The sequence below is a fragment of the Dermacentor andersoni genome, chromosome 6 (genome assembly GCF_023375885.2).
Source record: "Dermacentor andersoni chromosome 6, qqDerAnde1_hic_scaffold, whole genome shotgun sequence".
NCBI classification, from domain to species: Eukaryota; Metazoa; Arthropoda; class Arachnida; order Ixodida; family Ixodidae; genus Dermacentor; species Dermacentor andersoni.
In genome coordinates, this window is record NC_092819.1 from 26,385,386 (window position 1) to 26,407,990 (window position 22,605).

Genomic DNA, 22,605 nt, shown 5'->3' on the forward strand with positions numbered 1-22,605 from the left:
TTTCCCAGAGGCTGAAATGAAGGACGTCCAGCTCTTCCGTCACGCGTCTCCGCTGGTCAGCTAGCCTTGTCTCCGCTGTTTTCTCCAACTGCTCCACTTCTTCCCGATGCTTGCCCAGCAGCTCCTTGGTACGTACCACCTGCTCAGAGAGGAGTTCCGCTTTCTCCTGAGAATGCTGCTCTTCGAGGCTTTCCTTGACGTCCAGCAGAACACGACAATAACATGACTGCCTTCTACTTTCTGCTAATGCAACTGCAGTCTGCAGAAAAACACTTGATGATAGGTTCATAAACTGGCAAGTAGATGTTTTCTCTTCCTGATTTTCAGTTTCACCAGGAGTAGATGCTGTACACTGTGCTGCCAGTTCTTTGCTTCGGCGCATAGACGTCGCATGCCATTTTTGACATATCTTGCACCTAATGTTTGCCTTACATATTTTAGCAGTATGGCGAGGCCTGGTACAACGGAAACAGCTGTTTGCCTCTTCGAGCTTCATTTTCTTGTCTTCATAAGGCATCGTTTTCCTACAATCGTCAGTATTATGAGTAGTATTCTCGCAAAATATGCAAAACCTTGCAGCTGTACTTTGAAAATTAACAGTTCTTGCCTGCTGCTTGCTCTCAGTTCTGTTGCCGTAGCTTTCTCTCCTTTCTGTCGACAATTCCTCTCTGCACTCCACCTGATCTTCTATGCATTTCATCAAGCGCCTGAAAATATCTTCTTGACGTAAAGCCACATTCTGATTTTGTGCTGAAGATATATTGATCACTTCTCTTTGTTTTAACTGGAATCCAATGTACAGATCCACTGGCAACGCTCTTCTCAAGATCGGAAGCAACATCGATGCATAGGACTCACGTTTCAATCATAAGGATTCCAATCCACGTATGTGCACTTGCACCTTTTGTGACAGCTTTCTTAAACCGTCATGGTCATTGCAGTTTGCTACTGTATTCAAATTAGTTAATTCTTTCATATGCATTTCTACCAGCACGTCATCTTTTCCGTACTTCTGCTTGAGTAGATCAATGGCATTCCCATAGTTACTGTCGGAAAACTGTAGTCCCTCCACGGCAGCTGCCGCTTTTCTGGTTAGTCATGACAGAAGGTACGTAAATTTCTGATTTTCGTTCAAATCGGTTCTTTCGTGTACAGCTGTTTCAAATTGCCGCCAAAATCTCTACCATTTCATTTTATCGCCGTCAAACTTCATCATTTCTAGCTTTGGTAGCTTCACTGTTGTTGCCTGCTGCGATTGTCTAGCTTCGTCATAAAGTTGGGTTGTTCCCTCGCTATTTCCCGTATTCCTTGTCGAGAAAGGTACGTGTTGATGCCGTTCAGAGCACTTATTATCTTTAACTCGTACTCAATGGTTTTCGCAAACTCCGAGTCAGCTGTTTCGGGTGTTATGAACTGCTCCATCTGCTCGTCTGCTTTCTTCAGCGAGTCTGCAATACCTTTAATCTGGCTGGCTATCAGCGACATCGCTGTGGGATCCTGATTTTCCTTTATTTTCTTTTCAGCATCGCTTATTAAGTTGGTTATTTGTGTCCTCAGCGTTTTTCGCTTTTTCAAAATCACTTCTCTGTTCATCTTGAATGACTGAGAAAACTGCTGGTCGCTTACAGATTCTTGCGGCGAAACGTCATCTGAGTCTTGATCGCCCTCTGTGTCCGTGCCGCTCGTTGCTGTTTGTGTCCCGCCTCGCTGCCGTTGGTTCGCCTTCGGGCCTCCTCTTTCTCCGTCTTCTGTGGCCAGTCCGTCGTTCTGGTAGTCCGTGGCTAGTCGGAAGAGGAGTCGCCGCAATCCTGGTCACGGCACCATGTCGCAGAAACGAGACGAGACAGCTGCGTTCGATGCGAACGAAATCAAGATTCTTCTTTTTCTTTATTGCTTTTCTTTAGCGCGCGCACCTCTGGAGCCCGCCATCTTCTTTCTCTTCTCGTCCGCTCCCATGAGTTTCAACACCATCAAAAGAAAATTCTCTGAGCCCCCTCCCAACATTGTGAAAGTTGGTCTTCCAAGTAAGCTAACCAATTGAACTAGCTGGTAGCCTGCAAACGAGCAAACTAGCAGCTGTCAGAGTAAGGAAGAGGAATGTATCGAGAACTCGAAGCACTAGTACAATGATTAACGAAAAAGGTAGAAGTTTTGCACGAACGACGAAATATCGATTGCGATACCAAATTAGTACGTAGACAGCTATACGAAGTACTGATAGTAGCCTTATCGGCCGTTAATTAAAGTAACAAGCATGCTGTCGCGTCCGTACTGGCAAACATTATCGTTATCATTATCATTAACATTATCATTAACATTATCATTATTAAACATATATCACTCGGTGAGCACCACGGACTCTCGCTGTCAAAATGCTAGCATGAGGAAGAGCGGCAACAGCAGGGAGCGAATTGACCTTGGTTCTGCCTCTCGCTTCAACGCGAACTCAGCGGCAAGAACACAGCACATACAAAATTATAAGCTCTCGGCCCACCTAGGCATGTACTCATCCCAGGTCACTTTCAAGTTAGGGCCCGCGTGGCCGCCGGTGTAGGATTCCCACCACCAGGTGTGGGTGCAGGATTCCCCCCACTTGCCACCAGACGCGCCGTAGCGCGTCTGGTGGGAAGGCGTCTCCTGCGATGTGTGCCGTGCTACTGGCGAGGGGTCATGCGCCTGCGTGGTGCTCCCAATCGAGATTGAGGACGATCCCATTGAGGTGTCAGCCCCATGATCGCGTCCACCTCCATGGCGCGTCGCGGCCTGGCTGTCCGTGCCGATCACGACGTTTGCCTCGCGTAGATCGTTTCTCCCTCCGAGACACCGAGTTCTTTGGTTCGTTCCGCTTGCTGAGGCGCACGTTTCCTCTGTGTGACTCAAGAGCATGCCAAGCGAATGAGTGGGGCGGTGCGAACGGGGTGCGATAACGCTATCGCGTTCCACTCTTGAAGGCGAAGCTTAAGCGTCCTCCAATTTTTTATGTTTACTCGTGCGCGCTGACGCCATGCTTGTTAATCCAGTTAGCAAGCGAAGGTTCCCGAGTTTATGCGGCCCATAATACTGCTATCGTTACTTCGTATAGCTCTATACTAGCTTGCTATCACAATCGATGCTTCGCCTTTCGGGCGAAGTTGTGACATTTTCCTTTCTTTCTCTTTTCTTTCCCTGCTCTATGTTGCGCTATTGACAATGCAATTCAACTGTAGTTTTCTGCTTGGTCATACATTGCCTATTAGAGGAATCTAGGTTCCCATCAATCGGTTGATTGCGTTTTTTATCAATCGGTTTATTCCGTTTTTTATCAAAAGTTGCCTTCAGTAGATTTTATGGAAAACGCATTGAATCGTGTTGGATTGAAATATATATGTATTTAATTTCTCTATCAGGACGATCTTCTGACAGTGTTAAGTGGGAAACCTTTCTGCATTATTGTTCTGCAAATAATAACCTTATGAAGCCAGGAGAAATGAAGCCAAGAAAAGCACACGAGAAGCAAATATTGATCGTCGCAGCACAGTGCAAAAATAAATATTGCTACAGGAGAAAGTAACTTGGTTTCAAATAAAGCTATGCCAATGAAGGCAAAAGACATGGAAGATGAAGAGTTAGTTTAGACGCATTGGCTAATGCAACAAATAAGTGCTTTGCTCTTATGAAGTTCCCGCTACAATTTGTAAGAATATGCGATAAAATGTTACCGAGACCGCGTACATGCGGTTGAAGAGCTGGTCAAACGTCGCACATGTCTGCTGACCGCACGCTGCGAGTAGGTTTGCGAACACTTCGTCTATGTTCGCGGACAGGTGTTCAGAGCTCTGTGGGCAAAAAAAGCGTTTACAGGGCATGTTGAATGAGCGAAACAAACAAACACGCAAGCAAGCAAGAAAACAAGCAAAAAAAAAAGATAGATAGATAGATAGATAGATAGATAGATAGATAGATAGATAGATAGATAGATAGATAGATGGCTGGTAGATTCAGAAAAAGTGGATGAATCCAGAATCCCTTTCTTGTGATAGACAAAAAGCAGGGGAACAAAGTGTGCATGAAAAACAACTGACCGCACGCATAATGAGAACCTTCGTCTTGGCATTACGCTTGCATGCGCGTATTACTGTGGTTCAAGAAATACAGCTTGACGCCGTGAGTCGGGGTTTAAAAGCCGACGACTCTTGTACTCCCTAATGCGAAATTTCAGCTCAGCTCTACAAGTGTTATCATGTCGCGATATAATGGGACATCGCACCGATCACCGAGCCGACCGGCGCACGTTGCAATATATAGACAGGCCACCACAGTTACCGCTTCCCGGCAACTGCAGCTGATGCAACCGTAATCTTCAACGGGAAGCGCTTGCGGCGAACGCTATGCGCGAATACGACCTTTCTGGCTGTAGTTTTTAAAAATTAAATTATGGGGTTTTACGTGCCAAAGCCACTTACTGATTATGGGGCACGCCGTAGTGGAGGACTCCGGAAATTTCGACCACCTGGGGTTCTTTAACGTGCGCCTAAATCTAAGCACACGGGTGTTTTCGCATTTCGCCCCCATCGAAATGCGGCCGCCGTGGCCGGGATTTGATCCCGGCACCTCGTGCTCAGCAGCCCAACACCATAGCCACTGAGCAACCACGGCGGGTAGGCTGTAGTTTTTCCCCGCACAGCCGGTGCCGTCGCATCTGAGGGTGCGTAAGGCCCCTAGATAAATAAGGATGGGTGGACATGAGCGCCTTATGGTGGTATTTCAAGGTGGCTTCCACTGCTGTCGTCTTCGTGCTTCCGCTCAACACCTTCTACTGGTCTAGAAGGTCTTGTTCGGCTTTACCTTCCTCCTCCGCTTTCTTCCTCGCTCCCCTGGCTTCGCTCTCGCCGTATTTTCATCTTTCGCTGCGCTCGTTCGCTCGGCTACGCCGCCGAGGCACGCCGACGCTCAACGCTGCGCTCGAAAATGTTGCAAATATTGCCTTGAAGACCTACCAGCGGATCGTTGTCTTCCAGGAAGTCCGTGCCAGCCGGTTCGCCGGCTGATAGCCGACTTGGGACAGCGGGAGCTCTCGCACGGTGCGCCCGCATGCGGGAGAGCCGTCGCCACGGCTTCAGGGCGCACACCAAAACACAGAGTCCCAGGAAGCTGGCGACGAGCACGCTTTGAAAAGAACTGCTGGGGATGTGTATCTGTGGAACAAAACAAAATAGCTCTATTTTGCAGTCGTATTTCCACACTGTCTTATGTAAAGCTGCAAAGAGGAGACACAAGGTACAGGTCCACACACGACATGAAGTGCGACGTGAACTTCGCTATCAACAACCATATACCGCGAGTAGCCAACAGGATCGAACAGTTTTCAGCGTGTTCGAGCAATCGGAACAGCCACGTTTCGGACGCGTTCGCACGTCATATCGGATGCTGCGTTGTGCCATGTATGTCGTGCTTTAAAGGGACCGTAAAGAGAAGCACTAACTTGAGCTGCATTTGTGTATCACGCTTATACGATAAGAATGAAGTTATTCAAACCGCGAAAAGAAACCACGGTAAGACAGGAATGACGCAACAAGGAAGAAATGCTGGCTCTCCCGTAACCTAGAGTGGATGTAAGCATCAAATGGCTACCGGCAAAGCAGATTGGTTGGAGAAGATACTAGCCACAATATTAAAACGGGTGTGCATGTTGGCAACGGCATACCCCACCACCCCGTACCACGCCATACATTGGTCCATATGGACGCAATAGTTTCCTGTCGCAGACAGAACCTGATTGCAAGACTCGTCTCGGTCAAACAACCCTCCACGGTGTGCCGGACGCCACCGGCTTGGACGCGGCCGGACGAGCCGTACGCGCCGGGGACCTCGAGACCCATGACGTTGAAAAGGGCATAGACAACTCTTTCTCAGCGCCAACAGACGAGAGTCAGGCGCATAGTGCGCTCTATCCGCCTTTTGGACGTCGCTATTGGAAATGACAAACAAAACTTCAGCGTACTGGAAGTTACAGCTTGAGGGATATTGTGAAGATACATTTGGAAGATCTCGGAAGGAATAGCTTTGTTAACTTCTTTGGGGGGGGGGGGGGGGGGGGGGATAACTAGTGTATGTAAGGCGGCCTTCACGGTTTGCCCCTTTCATGTCGTTTTGCTCTCAGAACTTGACCGGATGTTCTCGTTTCAGTGCCCGGTTAAAGGCTCCTGCTTTTGGCTCAATGTCGCTTCAAGGTCGCCGAAAACGGGAGCTGAAAGCATTTCATGATTAAAGTAGCTTAAAGCGGGAGGCGACGCCACCTTGTATTTTCCGTATGGAAGCACGCCGCATGGCTTCAAGGATTTCGAGGGCGTCTGCTGGAGCTCAGTTACTGTGTAATCGGTATGGATGCATAGAGTTTGATACAATAATTACTAAAAGAAACTCTGGCGGTAGTCTCTATGGGAGCGGCAAATGGGAGCCGTTGTGCCAGCATGGAAATTATGGCGAAATACATGGATTTGCCTAAACTTCGTCATTCTGGTTTCAAACGGCTCTGTGACTTTGTAAACTCGTCATTTTCACCAATGTACTCCGTAATGAATATTGAAATAAACATTATTAAAATTGCCCGACGGCAGGTTTCGAATACAGCACCTCTAGCACACAGGCCTGATATTGAAACGATTAGGCCATGGACCCATGTATCTATAGGCGATGCGAAGCGCGCTTATGAAATTATGTCGGGCAAGCCAGTGGCTTGAGACGCTTGGCGCGTTTCGATTTGGCCACCTCGACAAGCTCAATAGTCGCAGTTAGTAGCGATTGTGCAGGTTCGCAGCGTCTTCTGCACTTTCAAGGGTATGGTTTGCTCTGAAATTTAGGACAATGAATGCACATAAATGGCAATATACAAGGCCACAAGAACTTTCGAATTCACAAGCACGAAGATCAGACAAATGCAAGTACTTCGCTCTTTACCATGGTGGGTCAACGAATGCAGCGCCAGAGTACCCTCTAGAATGTTGTCGGAAACACTATGTATAGATGTACAGCGTTCTGTTGCAAGGTAGCCTAAAGTCGATAAGCTCAAATCCGATGAAATCTGACATCACAATGACGTAGAGGCGCTGAGGTGCTTGCGAGAAAAAAATGGGACTGATTTTCATTCTCTAGGCTTATTAATTAATCGATATTACCTCAAGCTATAAAGAAAATAGAGTTATGAAAGAACACATGGCAGTGTAAATTGATTTAGTATCTTTCTTTACTGTCCATTTAAAGGCTACACTCGTGCAGTTGCTATTAGTTAATGGAAACGTGCACGTTGTTTCCCACTCATTGGTGCCATTGTAGGTCCACTATCGTTTTCGAGTAGAATGCTGTCGAGAATCCAGCTGCGAACATAATTGATTCGCAAAGAGGTATATTCGGCCAAAATGAGACCACGCTACTCGCCTCGTGGTTGCGAAAACGCCCTGTTCTTAGTGGGAATATGCTTACGTGGAGCTTCGTTCGTCCAGGACTGTTTATACCATAACGCCTCGACTTCTCGTAGGGCGGTCGTTAAATTACCTAAACTACCTAAACTAACGACGAGTTCTAGCGAGCGGTGAACGAAATGGCATTATTGGCATTCAGAAGGACGGACGTAGCAGAAGAGATTCTGCGGAGAGATTTACAGAAGTCAAAGTTAAAAAATGAAAAGAACCATAGAAAGAAACCGTACATGGTGGGCAATAGACGAGTCAATTTTGTCTGAAAACGAAAGCTTTCTTCTCGTTCTTGCGTATGCTTGATTCGCCTTACCTGACTTATGACTTCCATGGCCGTTCCCGCACCGTCAGCTGTGCTTTCAATGAGGTAGTGGCGGCAATATCCAAGCAGCAGCCTGGTGCTCTTCACCACAATGTGGGTGACCCGCTTGAGCAGGAGTAAGACCGCTGCGGCAGCCACCGCGAGGGCGAGAAGTGAACAGTCTGTGCTGGCGCTGCGAGGACAGGGCAGAGGCCACCGAACACTTCTTCTTTTCCTTCTTCTTCTTCCTTGTGCTGCCGCCTTCTGTTCCAAATCAGCGCAATTTCTGCCCTCTACCAAGTGCGCGTGGTCTGCGGACCATGTGCCGTTGTTGTTGGAGTTCGCTAAAGCTATCATCATCGGCAATAGCTCGAGCGTCGTCGTCCTCTTCCACAGCGCTACCGCACAGACGAGCTCGTGCCACTGCTTCCGCGTTCGTTGGCGTCTTCTGCAGCTGGCTGAGCTGCCGCTCGTCATTCTAGCGTAGAATGTCAATTCTCTTCTGCCGTCGTAACGGGGAGGCCGCGTTTACGGGCGTATGAGCCATTGCTTAAGGACGTATTAACTATGCGCACTGATTTAACTTTCAAGCAGTCTAATGTTGAAGAATCGCAAGCGACAATGCCGGGCGGATGTTGCTAACCACGCCACCGAACAAGCTCGAGACATCCTTTCTTGTTTTCGTCTAATTGTTGTAATACCTCTTGGTTGTAGTTTTACATTTTTATCTATTTTTCTTTCTCTGTGCACCAGTACTCAGAACTCATTGCTGTTCCCGGGCATGTTAGATTATTGATTGATTCATTGATTGAGTGGATTGGATTGTTTGATTATGTGCCGGTTCTGCATCGCGCTTCGTTGTTCCGTGATAACGTCCGAAGTTCCAACTTTCTTCATCTTTGCACACAATTAAGCGCGTCACTCTTTCTCTAAGGTTGTTTCGTCTTCGTTTCCTATTAGTGTTATTTCCGAGACATGGATGTGCATTGAAATTACCTCTTCACAATTTTTCCCACCGTACCACAACATATTCCATAGTGACCGGGACGTTAGTGGGCTTAAGCAAACTATTGACGGCATACTGATAGCTTTTGACAGTTCACTGAGATGTGTTCAGCGCAAAGTGTGCGTGAGTCGATTTGGCTACATATTAGCCTAGCGCGTTATGAAAAATCGTTAATTGGATCTTTATGTGTACCACCGAATATTTCTCCTGTCTTGTTTTATGTGGTTACCTCTTCTATTTAAAACCTAATATCTTCCCGTGGGAACCACAGGGTGCTGGCGCGCTCGCCTCCCCGTCCTCTCTCCCTCGGTAAACCCGGGCTTTTACTCGACAAACGGGTTTGGTGGCAGCTCCCGCCGGTGAACCAGCTCGAGCCCCCACCTTTTTTGCAGACGTTGGCCTTTCGAGGCGCATACCCGACTTTAGTGTGCGCTCAGACTGAGCAGGTTTTTGTTCACCGTCACAGGGAATATTTTCGAAAACAAAGAAATAACGTCGACCTTTATTCGAATAAATACGGCTGTCTTGAAGGACTCTTCAGCAGACTAAACTTGGCGTCGTTTCTTGGTGTCCTTTACAGTTGTTGTAGACGACGAATCCGTTTCAGTGTACGTTTGACGCTTACCCTTGCGGCTACAATAACCTTTTTTGTCACATTACGAGTACGTCAAGCTAAACCTCGCATGTTACGGCTGGCTCTCACCAGGCGCGGTGGACGCATTGGACGAGTCCGTCGGCCGCATCGTCGAGGCCCTGCACAGACGTTGCATGCTCGGCAACAGCGTCATCGTGTTCACCAGCGACAACGGGGCCAAGCCGTGGGGAACGTTCTCGAACGCTGGCTCCAACTGGCCGCTGCGGGGTGTCAAGGACATGCTGTGGGAAGGCGGAATCCGTCTGCCGGCGCTGGTGTGCTCCAGCCTGGTTCCCGCATGGTCATTCCCCGATCCGTGCGCTTGGTCGACTGGCTGCCCACTCTGTTCTCGGCTGCCGGTGAGTGTCGACTCCTGAGGGCACCGCTAAAGAAAACGCCGAATCAAATTACACTAGATAACGTTTTTTTTAAAATCTCTATCTGGATTTATTTGCTCCCTAAAGAAGCGGGGAGACTGCAGTAAACGGTCTGGTAATTAACAGGAAGCTAACATGCTGTTTCCGGTAACCAGGAACTTAAGAAATTAAAAGAGCATGAACGCTTCCATCACCTTTACATGTGAAATATTAACAAGGGGAAGGTACATATCAAAGTGTGACATGGAAAATACTGAAGAAGCTATTAGGCTTGAAATAACCGTGGAAGCTAGAAGTGCTTAAGCGCCTTAACATCTCCGCAATAACGATTCTTCTTGATCAGGTGGCCGCATCAGTCACCTATAGGTGCCATCAACGGCCTCGGCCAGGGCCAGCCCTGTCCAAGGCGAAATCCGAAAGCGCCGCATTCTGGCCTCGCAACGAGTTTCTCATCAACACTGACTCCGCCTCTGGGCTGGTGGCCTACCGGGACGGCAACCACAAACTCGTCGTAATCACAAGTCGGACGTCCCATGCTCCTAATCCCTTTGGGGAGGACGCACTCCAGCAACACGTCCCCACACCAGGCGGCATGCCTAAGTTTGAAAAGGACGAGACCGCGCTCGAGCACGTGCACCGGCTGATGAAGTCGTGCAGGTGGTTCGGTAGTGCCATCTAGCTAGCGTCAGAAGGTCGCGGTGCGGTGCTTGTGGTAGGATCCCTCTCTACCGGGTATTGAAGTGCATGGCGAGGGCCGATACCTGTTCGACACAGAACGTGATCCGTGTGAACCCAACAAACTGGCGTCCAGAAAGCCGTTGGCAAGAGCGGATTACGGAATGCTGGACTGTTGGGAAGGTCGGTATGCTGAAGGACGAAATTCTTGAGTAAGTATGTCAAAGTCGTCTATTAAGACGGCTCACAACCTTCATTGGGTAGATCGAAGGGGGCTTGGCGTCTGTGACTCCCGATTTGACAAACACGCTTCAACACGAAGCTCCTACTCGACTTTCGACTCTGAGGATGTGCCGCCCCTGGAATGAACTAGACACTGCGCTGAAACAACACTCTTTGACTGTTTCTGCAACAGGGAGCTGCTTGGGAAATAACCGTTAAAATGCCAGTGTTTGGAGTACCTGCAGTGAGTTGATGGTTACGAAATGTTAGCCTAGGAGTTTTGTGTACGTGACAGAAGCGCAGTGACTACGTCAGTTGAAGATGGGGAGAGCTGCAATCGGTCTTGTCTTGTCAAGGCGATTCCGTGAATACGGACGCAAATGGGTCTGGTTGGGGGTCTGAACGTCGACAAATTCCGCCATACTGTCACGTTATATAATAGCGACATTTTGAGCCAATCAGACGGACCGTAGTGTCCCTCAAGGCCCATCAATGCTGACTTGATGGCGGAAAACGTCCTACCCTGGGTAAAGTAGTATTATTGAATGCATGATGAAGCCTTGATGTTCAACGGCAGGCAGTCCTAGTGTCTGCATTCGGGTCTTTATGAGTTTGAGTATCCACTTACTGCAAGAGCAGAAAAAGAAAGGAAGCTGACCGAGTATACTATGGACGCTGCCTTGTCGGTGGTTCTTGTATTCACCAGATGATAACCTATCAATTCGCGAACGGAATGACGTTTTAATTTTGTTCTAGTTGCAACAAGTATACTTCTTTATTAGTTCGTGGGCGACACCTGGCTAGCGAGATTGAGTGATGCAATCGTTTTGACTCGTACAAGACGCAATGTGTTTTATTCTTGAGCGGTTATATATGGTCATAGAATGCAGACTTTCATGCCAAATGCATGTTTGAATTTCAGTTAACTGAATAGTTTCGAAGCGTCAATTAAGCGACGTCAAGTAGTCGTAACTTTTCAATAATCTGATGGAAAATAATATATGACAATTCAAGGTTATCTTCAAATTCAATCGAATAAGGTATGTTTGCCCCTCCTTGAATTTTAGGTTTTGCTTTACTTGAAGTCCTTGAATTGTCCTTCAGTTTTGGGCTTAATGTTCTGTACGAACACTGGTTAGTCAACTGTTTCTGCAGTGGTCATACTGGGAGCCTTGGTGGCGCAGAGGGATTGGTGTGACCAGATAACGCTTGCTGCAGTACCGTGCTTACAGTACGGATCATAATAAGGGGAATGTCTAATTAGTTTTAGAGCAATTATTGTTACTAAAATAACAAGGAGGCCTACAAATCGGTCTTTTTTATGGATGGCTACCCATTATACATAAATGCTCTCTTCTTTCTTTAAGTAAGAGAAATGAGAGCTATAACATAATTTCCAGTGGAACATTAATTTTCTAACGCGAGTCTGGCCCATGCTGTATGTGGGAGGCAATTTCCCACTAAAGGGAAAAATTCAGTTAACCGAAATTGATGACCCGGCGTCCTGCTATAACAAAGGCGCCACTGTTGCCGAAAACAACGCTTCTTTAAGAGAGGAAAATATTGAAAGTGGCAGAGAAAAAATGCAAGAAATTTGATTTCCCGTATTTAATCATATGAAAGTCTGGGTCAAATGTTGTGATAGATTGTCAATAAGTTTATCAAGGAAATTTTACTGCTTATGAACGCATCAACGTTGGTGCAGGTGATTTATTTCTTTACATTAATCGTAGACAACGTTCTCATACCGCACCATCGGCACTGAAGTGACGGAGAGGGTGTATTTTTCTTAATTTTTTATTTTTTGCTTTCCGCAGATTTCGACCTCGGCAAGGGCGATGCGTGGCGCAAAAGATGACCATAGATTCCTTGCGTTGAGGCGCTGCATTCCATGCCATGCCTCTGTCTGTTCTTTGGGGTGGTTCAGATTAAAGCCTAATGTCTAAGTTGGAGGCGGGCTGTCTTCAGTTCAAAATTTTCCTACGATGAAGTAATCTCTTGTCGAATGACAAACATGTACTGACACACCATACAGATAGATATTTAGCCTTCATACTTGCCGTCTCTCTACGCTGCAACCACGAGCGATTCTCTATACGAACGTGTGGTTGGGAACAAATAAACATAACAGACGAAGTAATGCTCCTCCACAATTTTCTAAACGTTTAATACAGACGGTTAGTGCAGAGGCTAAAGGATGATAAAAATAAGAAAATGAGAAGGAAGCGTATTGGTCCAATAACTCAAATGAAGGTCGTGTCTATCATTGGGAACCTCGATGGGCTTCGTATGACCGAAAGAGGAAGAGGAGGGGCGGGACCCCGGCGACGATGCCGTAGGGTATAGGGGGGCGTCACTTGTCCCCTAACGGGTGACTCGTCCCCTGATAAGAAACTTATGGTCACTTGTCCCTTTATCTCGGTAAGGATAAGGCCGCATATGGCTTCCAGGACACACGACAGTGTGTCTGACAGTGTGCCAATGAGGAACGCGGCAGCGTGAATGCGCGTGTACCTGTGAACTGAAAGCACACCGTCGAGAGCCATAGCATGCCTGGCAGCCTCTACAGCAGTGTGACGTTTCCAATGGGTGGACAGTGAGGCTGGTTTCGGTATTGGCAAAAAAAAAAAAGCGTCGCCTTGACACTGATAGCCAAAAGAAGATTCAACTTTTGCATATGTCGCTCTGTCTTTTCAACCTACATAGCAATAAAGTAAAGTGTACAATTATATGTAGAAATAAAATGTGCATTTGGCTATTTTCTTTTTCAGCGTCACATATATTCGTTTACTCGGTTATTAGTTGCGCCAATGGGCGGCGCTCTCGCTGTTATCGCTTCAGCTTCGGCTATGGCTTCGGCTGCCAGTCTATTCTTCTGCTCCTGCCGCTTTGTTTGCACGTGCACGTTTTTTTTTCTTTTTTTCATGTGCTCCGCACTTAACAACTTGCTTTCTGTGCCCCTGAACGTTCCGGCAATGTCGGAAAAACTGAGGAAATGGCACAAAAGCGTGCTGCGCCGCTGTGTGATGCGGCGTCTCTGGGAGGAACAGCAGGGTGAAACTTTTCCGTTTTCCAGCGGACGAGAGGTAAGCGCAGTTTTTCTGCAGTCGTTATGAAGGCAAAAGCGCTATCCTTATCAAAACAGCTATATGACGAAACAAAAAAAACCTTCCGCGGTTGTTTTCAAGTGATTATCTTTTTTGGCTTGGCGCAGCCCATTTTTTATGTGCTGTTGTAAGAAAGTGAAGGCTACTTGTAGACATGGGCCGACTGATGCTAACCGACGCGAAGATGGAAATTCCGCTTTGGTGTACGTTAGCGGTTGCTCTTCCTTTTTTCCACGAGTAGAAAACTTGCAAGTTTTATTTGCCGAATGTATTTGAATGCTCGCTGCACAAACTCAGGTGACGAGTGTTTTGTTGTGGCATTAACACCTTTGAATGTTCGGGAACTCGGCAGAAGCCAAAAGGAATCAATTACGTAGCAGGTCACCGCTTGCCCATTGAAACACAAGTACGAGTTACCTGCGCGACGACCGAGGTGGGCTTCACTTTTCAGCCTGTGCCTAGAAGTACAGAATTTTTTCGTCGCTTCTTCGTACTCCCAGCTTTGGTTTCGCCTTTAGGGTGTTCTTTAATCAAGACTACGCGTACTTTGACCAGTTTTCAAATGTGTCATATGGCGAAAATACGCTAAATGTGGAGTCCTGGCGGGGCTGACATAGAGCAGTAGCAGTACAACGGCTGCGGTCTCTGCTCGGACCAGTTCACAGAAAGCGACTACGCCGACCCTGTCTGTTGTGGTCGGCTGTGTCGACTGTTAAACTGGAAGAGTGGTCCCTGATCGATGAAAGTAAGGAAAAGCTATTAGTGGTTGCGAATCTGTGCTCTTGTAGTTCATTATTTACGCACAGAAACCACGTGATAGGGCACAGCGCAAGTGTCATAAGCACGGCGAGCGCTGTCTTTTCCACGTCGTCTGCTACGGCGCCCGGAGCCATGTGACGTTACGCAGCGAAATTCGCTCCGTGGGCGCCAAGGAACTGCGTGCTTATCAGTTTATCGCTTGCTCGTCTGCGGTGCGCGATGTTCCCGATTATGGGCTCTATGCTACAGTGCCGAACAGTTTTCGCTGGCAATGAGCGAATTCACGTTCGTGAAAAGTCGCGCAGCGCATGGAGCTACAGCATGCGAGACGGCGAAGCCAGTATCGCCAGTGCCGCGCGCAGCCGTCTTCTCCCTGAGTCTGGTTTGTCGCTTTAGAGCAGAAATTCTTCCGGAGTGAAAATTCCAGTGCTCACTCGCCCAGCAGCTTTAAACTATCGAAAATTATTTTTCCTCTTACGGGTATTTTGCAGAAAAATGAAGCCAAAGTAGGTAAAACGCTCAATAACCTGATGCTTAACAAGATCACTCAAAAACTTTCATCGATCGTAAAAACTAGCTTTAACAATCTGATTCCTAGTATTCTCGGCCAGCTATTATTGAGAAACCAGAAATACTGAGCAGGTTGCATTAATATATAGCAGCACTAAAACTTGGAACTTTGCTTATTAAAACTTGGAAGCATATTTGCACTAAAATCCAGCAACAAATATAAATAGAACTTACCTGCGTGGATTGAAAGTACTATTTTACGTAAATAGTTCTGTTTTTTTGACAACTGCGCTACAAATTTGATAATGAATGGGCTTTTTATGTCGTGTTTTCATAAATGTGAAGCGATGTTATGTGGCACGCTTTCGTCGGCAATGGAATTCGCTTCACAATGGAACCGGACACTCAAGCATCGACAGTACACTGCGCTTGTCCTATGGGCCTGTGTGTAGTTTTACTTCACCTTACGTGCAACTTCGCCGAAAATTTGCCAACTAGCCCAACAAGGTGTTGTAGCGATGTATCTGTCTTTAAATGTTCTACACCGCCGCAGGCAGGCCGAAAGCGGAAAATATACCCAACAGAAACCGCAGGCGTCATCGGCCGACTGAGGAATGACACACAAAGGTGCTGCACGTCATCGAAATTAGAGCTTTCGAAAGATTATCACGGAGGAAGCACTAGAGCATTTGATTGATCATGTGAGCCTAGAGTTCTACCAACTCTTGCGGAGCCAGGTGGCACTCCATTATCGCACAGGAAGGGAAGGACATGGTGCTGGTCGCGCAGTTGTTCGGTGTACCACTGTACTGAAATGTAAGCTAAACGGCAGTCTGCTACAAGAAATACAATGTATTTCGCTCTAATAAGTGTCGCGCAGATCTGCTGAAGTAGTTCTGCTGCGCGTGGATTATGCTGCGCATAATCTACATCAACCTGAATCTCAAAAAAGGACGCCGTGAGGGAAAAGCCGCTGCAGAAATAAAGCCCCAGAAGCTGGAAGGTTAAGAAAAAAATGTCTTACTGATATTTTATTCTTTTTGTAACTCCGATAGCTATTAGGACGGTCTCCTGATTAGCTTATCTTTAGAAAATGTTTCCGCATGTATCAATATTTGCATAAGCATCGTGCAGCGTATGTTTTCATCAGGCAGTCATTGCTTCCACACTTGCACCCTCCTTTTCAAGGATTATTTACTACGTGGCTAGCATACATGGATCTTGGGATGCTAGAATCTTCTCGAGCTTAATTCAGTAAATTTGTGCAAGTACTAATGTTGCTCAGCGCTCTTGACTTAAGTGGTTTCATTGACATTGTAAATGTGGGAACGGGGAGGGCGACTCCTTGCGGCAAAGTCACGAATAATCTTAATACGCAAAGAAAGCATGCTGTGCCAGAAACGAGTGTTCGACAAAATTTGAAATGCTGTCGCCTCCTTATCGTGTCGACACCGAAATTCTCATGAAGGGTGACTTCCAGCCAATGATGAAACTCGTAACATAGCTCTAGCACTATGCTTGCTATGCTTGCTATGCTAGCTCTATGCTTCAAGCAAGTCGCACAAAAGTGAGCCTATAGGCTGTGTTAAAGAAAGTGCGTTACGTACATTCAGCGTATTAGAGGAACGTCTTGAAGACCATTCGAAAGTGAGTTGTACTGAGCAGGTTGCCCTGATGCACTGAGTGTAACCTACTTGCGTTGCTTTTATAAAATGTTTCTTTATCTCCCGAAGCTACGCGTTCTATAATATCTTTGGGCATCACTCTGTCATTGGCCAACTTCTACCGACGATCAACCGCCGATTGACATATGCGTCTCCTGCAGTAAGTGTTCCTCAAAAAAAAAAAAAAAAAAATCTTCATGCTATTTGTTGTTATTGACTTTCATTTGTGCCATTAATGCCTAGATGATGATATAACAAACGAAGTGCATTTTAAGAAACATCTGCAGTATGCTCGAGAGGAATTTCTTAATGATACCTTGTTCACAATGTTACAGATCTGAATGAAGCTCTAGTGGTCTTACATGTTGTATTGTGAAACAAAACCACATATGAAGAAAGACTACAGACATTTTAAGTACATTTTGTTGGATATTTATCGGCACATTAGCACAAGGAGAGCTGCGCAGAAAATTGACTAGGTATAGAATGTTGTTTGGACTAGGAAGTAACCCGTTGTACGGAATAAAAGAAGGAAGTTTTTGTTACTGGCATGAGAAAAACGTGCATCTGCTGCTCTTGATTATCTTTTTACTATTCACAAATAACTGTTGCGTCACAAATTGGCAGAGTTGTGTTGTGCGCAGCAAACGAATTTGGCCTAGTAGTAGGGTGGCGTAGTGCACGTGGTGGGCAACAGACGACTCTGTATTGCCTGAAACCTAATGTTTTCTTTTTTGTTCTTGCGCATACTTAATTCGCTTTACCTGATGTATGGCTTCCACGACTGTTCCCTCATGGTCAGCTCTCCCTTCAACGAGGTACTAGGTGCAATGACCAAGCAGCAGGCCGGTGAGGTTCACGACAATGCGGGAGACATGCTTGAGCAGGAGCAAGAATGCAGCACCGGCAATCGCCAGAGCGAAGAGCATGACTGTCAAGTTACTGGTCTGTGCAGGCGCTGCGAGGACATGATGATGATGATGATGATGATGATGATGATGATGAAGCCTCAACTAATGGGAGAAACCACTATGGGGGATAGTCCTCGAATCGGGTAATAATATGATTGAAAAATAAAATACATTAGTTAATGATTAAATACGTAACAGGCGGAGTTCATTGACAACTTCTTGTTCCTTGTACTGCCGGCTTCGTTTCCAAATCAGTGCAACTTCTGCCCACTCCCAAGTGCCTGTATTCTCGTGCTTTGGGGCGGATCTTTCTCGTGTGTTCACGATTGTACGATGGCCGGTCACCGCAACGCATCTGTCGCCTTCGTCGAATTGTGTTGAACCAGCATTAGCTCGACGGTCGGCACTCGGACGCTGCGTTCGGGGCTGAAGGACGGGGTGGGCGTCTCGTCTTTCCTCGTTTCCAAACACTGACGCATACCAATCATGGGGAATTTCCCAAAAAGCAGCCGGTTTCCGGTACGTTTAGAAGTAAAACAAAAGAAAACTTGAAGAAAACGGCGTGGAAGTAAAAAAATTTGATTTAGAAATAAAAAAGTATTGCTAAGAACGTTGATAAAGGAAGTTAACATAAAGAAATGAAATAATAGAAATAATTGGTTAGTTTAAATGCTCTTTGTGTCCCTCTAATGAAATTGTAAACTGCAAGAAATGCATTCTTGTGAGTGGATACCAACGAAGTCGCCCCAAAAGAATGTTTGGCGGGGTTAGCTATAGCCGAAGTTTGCTAAATTAGTTTTCTGAGAGTTTTCGTTGCGTAGAAAATCGGCCGCACGAGAGAAAGTAATGATCGATAGATTTAGGTGCATTGAAGAAAGAACATATAGAGGACATGACGAGACCAGACCTGTGTAATTAAAAATGTGGAGGCGGTATACGATATCTGAGTTTCGAAAAGGAAACTTCGAATTGCCTTGAAGGACACCAATTATTATTCTATGGCAAGCCAAGATGGTGGAACTCAGTAGACGGTGTTAGCATGGATACTGCAGAATTTTTCGATGTCGAGAAACTTGTGTACCTAGCCGCGGTGACATAAGCTGATGTCGGCAACCCAGGATAGGGCCATTGAGGGATGCTCGTGCGAGTGAACCAACCATTTCGTTGAAGTGCAACCCACGATGTCCCGGTACCCAAAACAAACATACTTTCCGTAAGTACGGAGGCACCATCGAACAAAATGGTTGTTGAATTCCTGAATTTCAGGATGCAGTAAGTGCTGTGCTTAGAGACAGTGAGTCGGTCGCGATAACAGCTAATGGGTCATTTTGGGGAAGCTTTCGTAATGCTAATTTAATCGCTAATATTTCTGCCTGAAATATGGGCGTGAAGTCCGGAAAGTGCAGAGAGTGAGACCATTGAAGACATTCAGATTATGTAACCATTCCTGAGTCTTATTGCACAGAGAAGCGTCAGTACATATTACCTTGTCAGTGACTAGCTGGTGTAGGTGGTCGTGCAAGATATTAATTAAATGTCTGCTTGGTAATAGTTTAGCATGATTTGGAAATATATCCCTGAATTCAGTTTTGACGTCTGGTAAGGCATCATTTGAAAGGCAAACTTGACGTATGGACACATACAATTGTTGTAACTGTGCTCGCACAAATAATATCTGAGGGCTGTGTAATCTAGACAGCGATACTTAAAGAAAATCGATGGTTCAGTGATAAATACATATTGGGTACGTCTTTTTAAAGAGTCATAAATTTTAAGTACGTCTGAAGCGTAAACATGCGGAATATGCAATCTAGGGTTTTGAGATGAAAAGTCTGACCAGCAGCAAGCCAAGTTTCCTGTCAACTAATAATATATGGATAATATTTAGAAGCAATATACAATAAATATGTTGTAGCAGAAAGTATGAAATGACAGTTCCACTGAATTACCATGAAACTTCCTACGGTGAATGGAAGGTTGCGCCACCTGCTTGCGTTGCTGCTGTGGACGATGCACACTCTTAAGGCCTGCCTTGCCGCCGGCCTGTCGGATAGACTCCAGCAGGTTGGCGCGAGCAGTGCCATCACACACTGTCACAGGCAGCGACAACTCTGCACGCGGTTCTGCATTGCTTGACCTGCAAGGCAGAGAGCCATCAATCAGATCGGCACCGTGACCCACTTCCCACATGTGATAAACTCCTCAAAAGCTTTGGGATGAAATCACTTCGATGCAAAAAACTACAAGGCCCCAAAAGTTCAAAGCTGGGCTAGTTGGTGTTCATTCAACATGGTGAACAGCAGAGACAACTACATATGACACCTACAAGCATAATTATGTTGGGCTTGAATACTTTGAGTGCCATGCCTGAGTCAACTCGTCTGGGTGCCTCAGCAGACAGCTTGCTGAGCCCAAGTAAAGCCATGCCAATTTACACTCCCTCTTTGCCTTTCTCCAAATTTGCAAGTGAAAACAGCCATATATACTAGACTGAAATGTGTGGCTGGTTTTGTTTGTAGTGTATGACAGGTGGTGCGGTAAAGCTAACCTGACTTGTACAGTAGACTTCTGTTAATTTGACTCTGGCTAATTTTTTTTTTTTTTTTTTTTTGTGGGTAATTCGATCCCGGCCGAAGGCCTCGCCCGAGGGTCCCGGCTGGTACCCATGCATTTCTATGGGACCAAACTTTAGTTATTTCAATTCTAAAATTGGCCTTCGCCAGCTAATTCGAAATTGACCAGCCAGAATGCATGCGCCTGACCTCTATAGTGACCCATTTAGAGAGTGCCTGTCTTGGCGGAACTTACGAGACAGCGAATGCACTGAACTCGTCATCCCCAGTCGAAAATACTTATTTTCAGCTGACCGCAGGAAAATTTTCAAGCAATAATCGCAGTTAACAATGTGTGCTTACGCTACTTACCCTATTCTAATATGCGAGTTCTTCTGTTTTCTACGAAAATTGGGCCGAAAATTGTCTGCGCGGTGCAATTGGACACGATACCAAAAAGAGCCTTTGCAGCTTTCGTATGCTTTACCGCATAACACGAATGTACTGCGGCAACATTGACATTAGAAAACTAGCTGCCATCGTGCAAGACATTAAACTCTTGGCCATTTTTTTTGCTATAAAATCAGGCGCAGGTTAGATTTCTACTTTGTTTAGGAGCGTTAGTGTCATTTTTAGGTTATTTTTTTTTTACTTTAGACACAAAGAAAGTGGGTGCACATTTGATTCGGGTGTGCGTTAGAATCAGGAAAATACAGCCAAATTAATCCGTAGTGTGCTACGGCGTTATTTCTGAATTTTGTTTGATTAGACCCAGTGGATAATTCCTTAATTTTGTCAGTTCCACCAGGGTCGAATTAACAGCATTCGACTGTATCTGTTAGTGTTGCTCACGTCTATCTCCAAGCTGGCATCTCTCTTTTTTTTGCCATAGGAGACCGGTGCAAGAAGCCTGCAGTTTTTTAATGATGCATAAGTTCAGGAGCTTCTTGTGAACTCTGACTTGTAGTGACTATGATAGCAATGAAGAGGCATATCATAAATGAAATTAATTTGGCTAATGATTAATTTTTTGTATGAATAGTCACATCAAGAAACTTTGTAAAAGGTTCAGCAACATACTGCCAATACATACCATAAGAATATAGACCCTGCTAATGTGTTATTTAGACAGAAATTGAATTTGGTATATTTTGAAAAATCTTCCAGCAGACAGCAGCTGGATATGCTCAATACACCTGGCACTCAAAGGGTTAGAAACCTAAAAGCCTTGCATCAGCCACCGAGGTACAACAGCCCGTGCCATAGTGGCTATCCAGTAAGATAGACACCAATATTTGGTACGACGAGAGTGAATTGTTGATGGTGGGACATCAAAGTGGCTAGCAACTGTCTTTAAAGCTTTGTTGGAGTTGCGCTACGTTGAAATGCATCATCTTGACTTCAAAACAGCAGTCACTGTTTTTTTATTAGCAAGTATGCACTAACAAGAAATTCATGTGACTTATTTTATGATATTGCTGGATTTTCGTGCAGGTTAGGCAAGATTTCAAAGTCCACTCCACGTTTCATCACGAGAACATTATGCAGTGTCTAGCCGTACTCCAGGTGCCAAGACCATGCAAAAACATAGCTTTACTGTAAAACCCACATCCTGTAAACCCTTGGTATCGATTGTGCATTTCTGTGCCCGACTAGCCTCACATATAACATGTGGAAGAGGCAGCAACGTTGCTTACCTTTTTATTGATGCCCCTGCACAGGGTGTCTACCAAGTTGACATTTCCAAATTCCCCAAGTTTTCAAGGTTTTCCCCGAGTGCCTTAGCAAAATTCCCCGAGTAATACAGAACTTCACTTTTTGTCAAGATGGGCTGACATGTCACCGGATGTTGTCACTCTCTAGTAAGCATTCTAAAAACTAAAAAAAAAAAGACGATCCAGTTTCAATAGTAAGGAGCAGCGTTTATATTATTCAAAAAGAAATCAGAAGGGAGGGGTTAGTAATATGCACAGCGAATAAAATATCTATGAAAAAAAAATGGTAAAGCTTATTGCAAATCTAATCAAACATCCTCAAATATAAATAAGATGAGATGCACATAGAAACAGGTATATTCAAGTATACCATTCAGGCATGAATTATGATCGACTGTCGATACATATGTGAAGCATAGATGGTGCTTGAGACTTCACTGAAAACAAATTAAGGTGGCAGAATGACTCTGAGCATTTTATGATGAGTCATCAGAATTAGAGTAATTAAATATTTGATTATTATAAAGTTAGCCATGCTATATTTCTTCATAAAAAGTATTAAATCCCCCGCTCGAATTCAAGAAAGAAAAAATATATTTCAAGGTTGCTACTGGCATGCCACATGTCAAACGTCACATAAAACATGGTAGTGCCTTCACTAAATCAGTACTCTGTAACAATACATATCACTCGGAAGTAGAATCGAAGTAAATTAGGTTAT

The 22,605-nt window shown here is 45.5% G+C and overlaps 1 protein-coding gene across 1 annotated transcript in view; it reads right to left on the reverse strand.

The window, feature by feature from the left end:
• Window positions 1-3,729: 3,729 nt before the first annotated feature.
• The window catches only part of LOC126521410 (uncharacterized), a 93,741-nt gene continuing 74,865 nt past the window's right edge, over window positions 3,730-22,605 (reverse strand). Inside the window, exons 10-12 of the mRNA XM_072288618.1 lie at window positions 19,567-19,754; window positions 4,977-5,174; window positions 3,730-3,815 (exon numbers count right to left, since the gene is read on the reverse strand). Of these exons, the coding sequence (XP_072144719.1) occupies window positions 3,808-3,815; window positions 4,977-5,174; window positions 19,567-19,754 (394 nt within the window). The 3' untranslated portion in view covers window positions 3,730-3,807. The remainder of the gene's footprint in view (window positions 3,816-4,976; window positions 5,175-19,566; window positions 19,755-22,605) is intronic.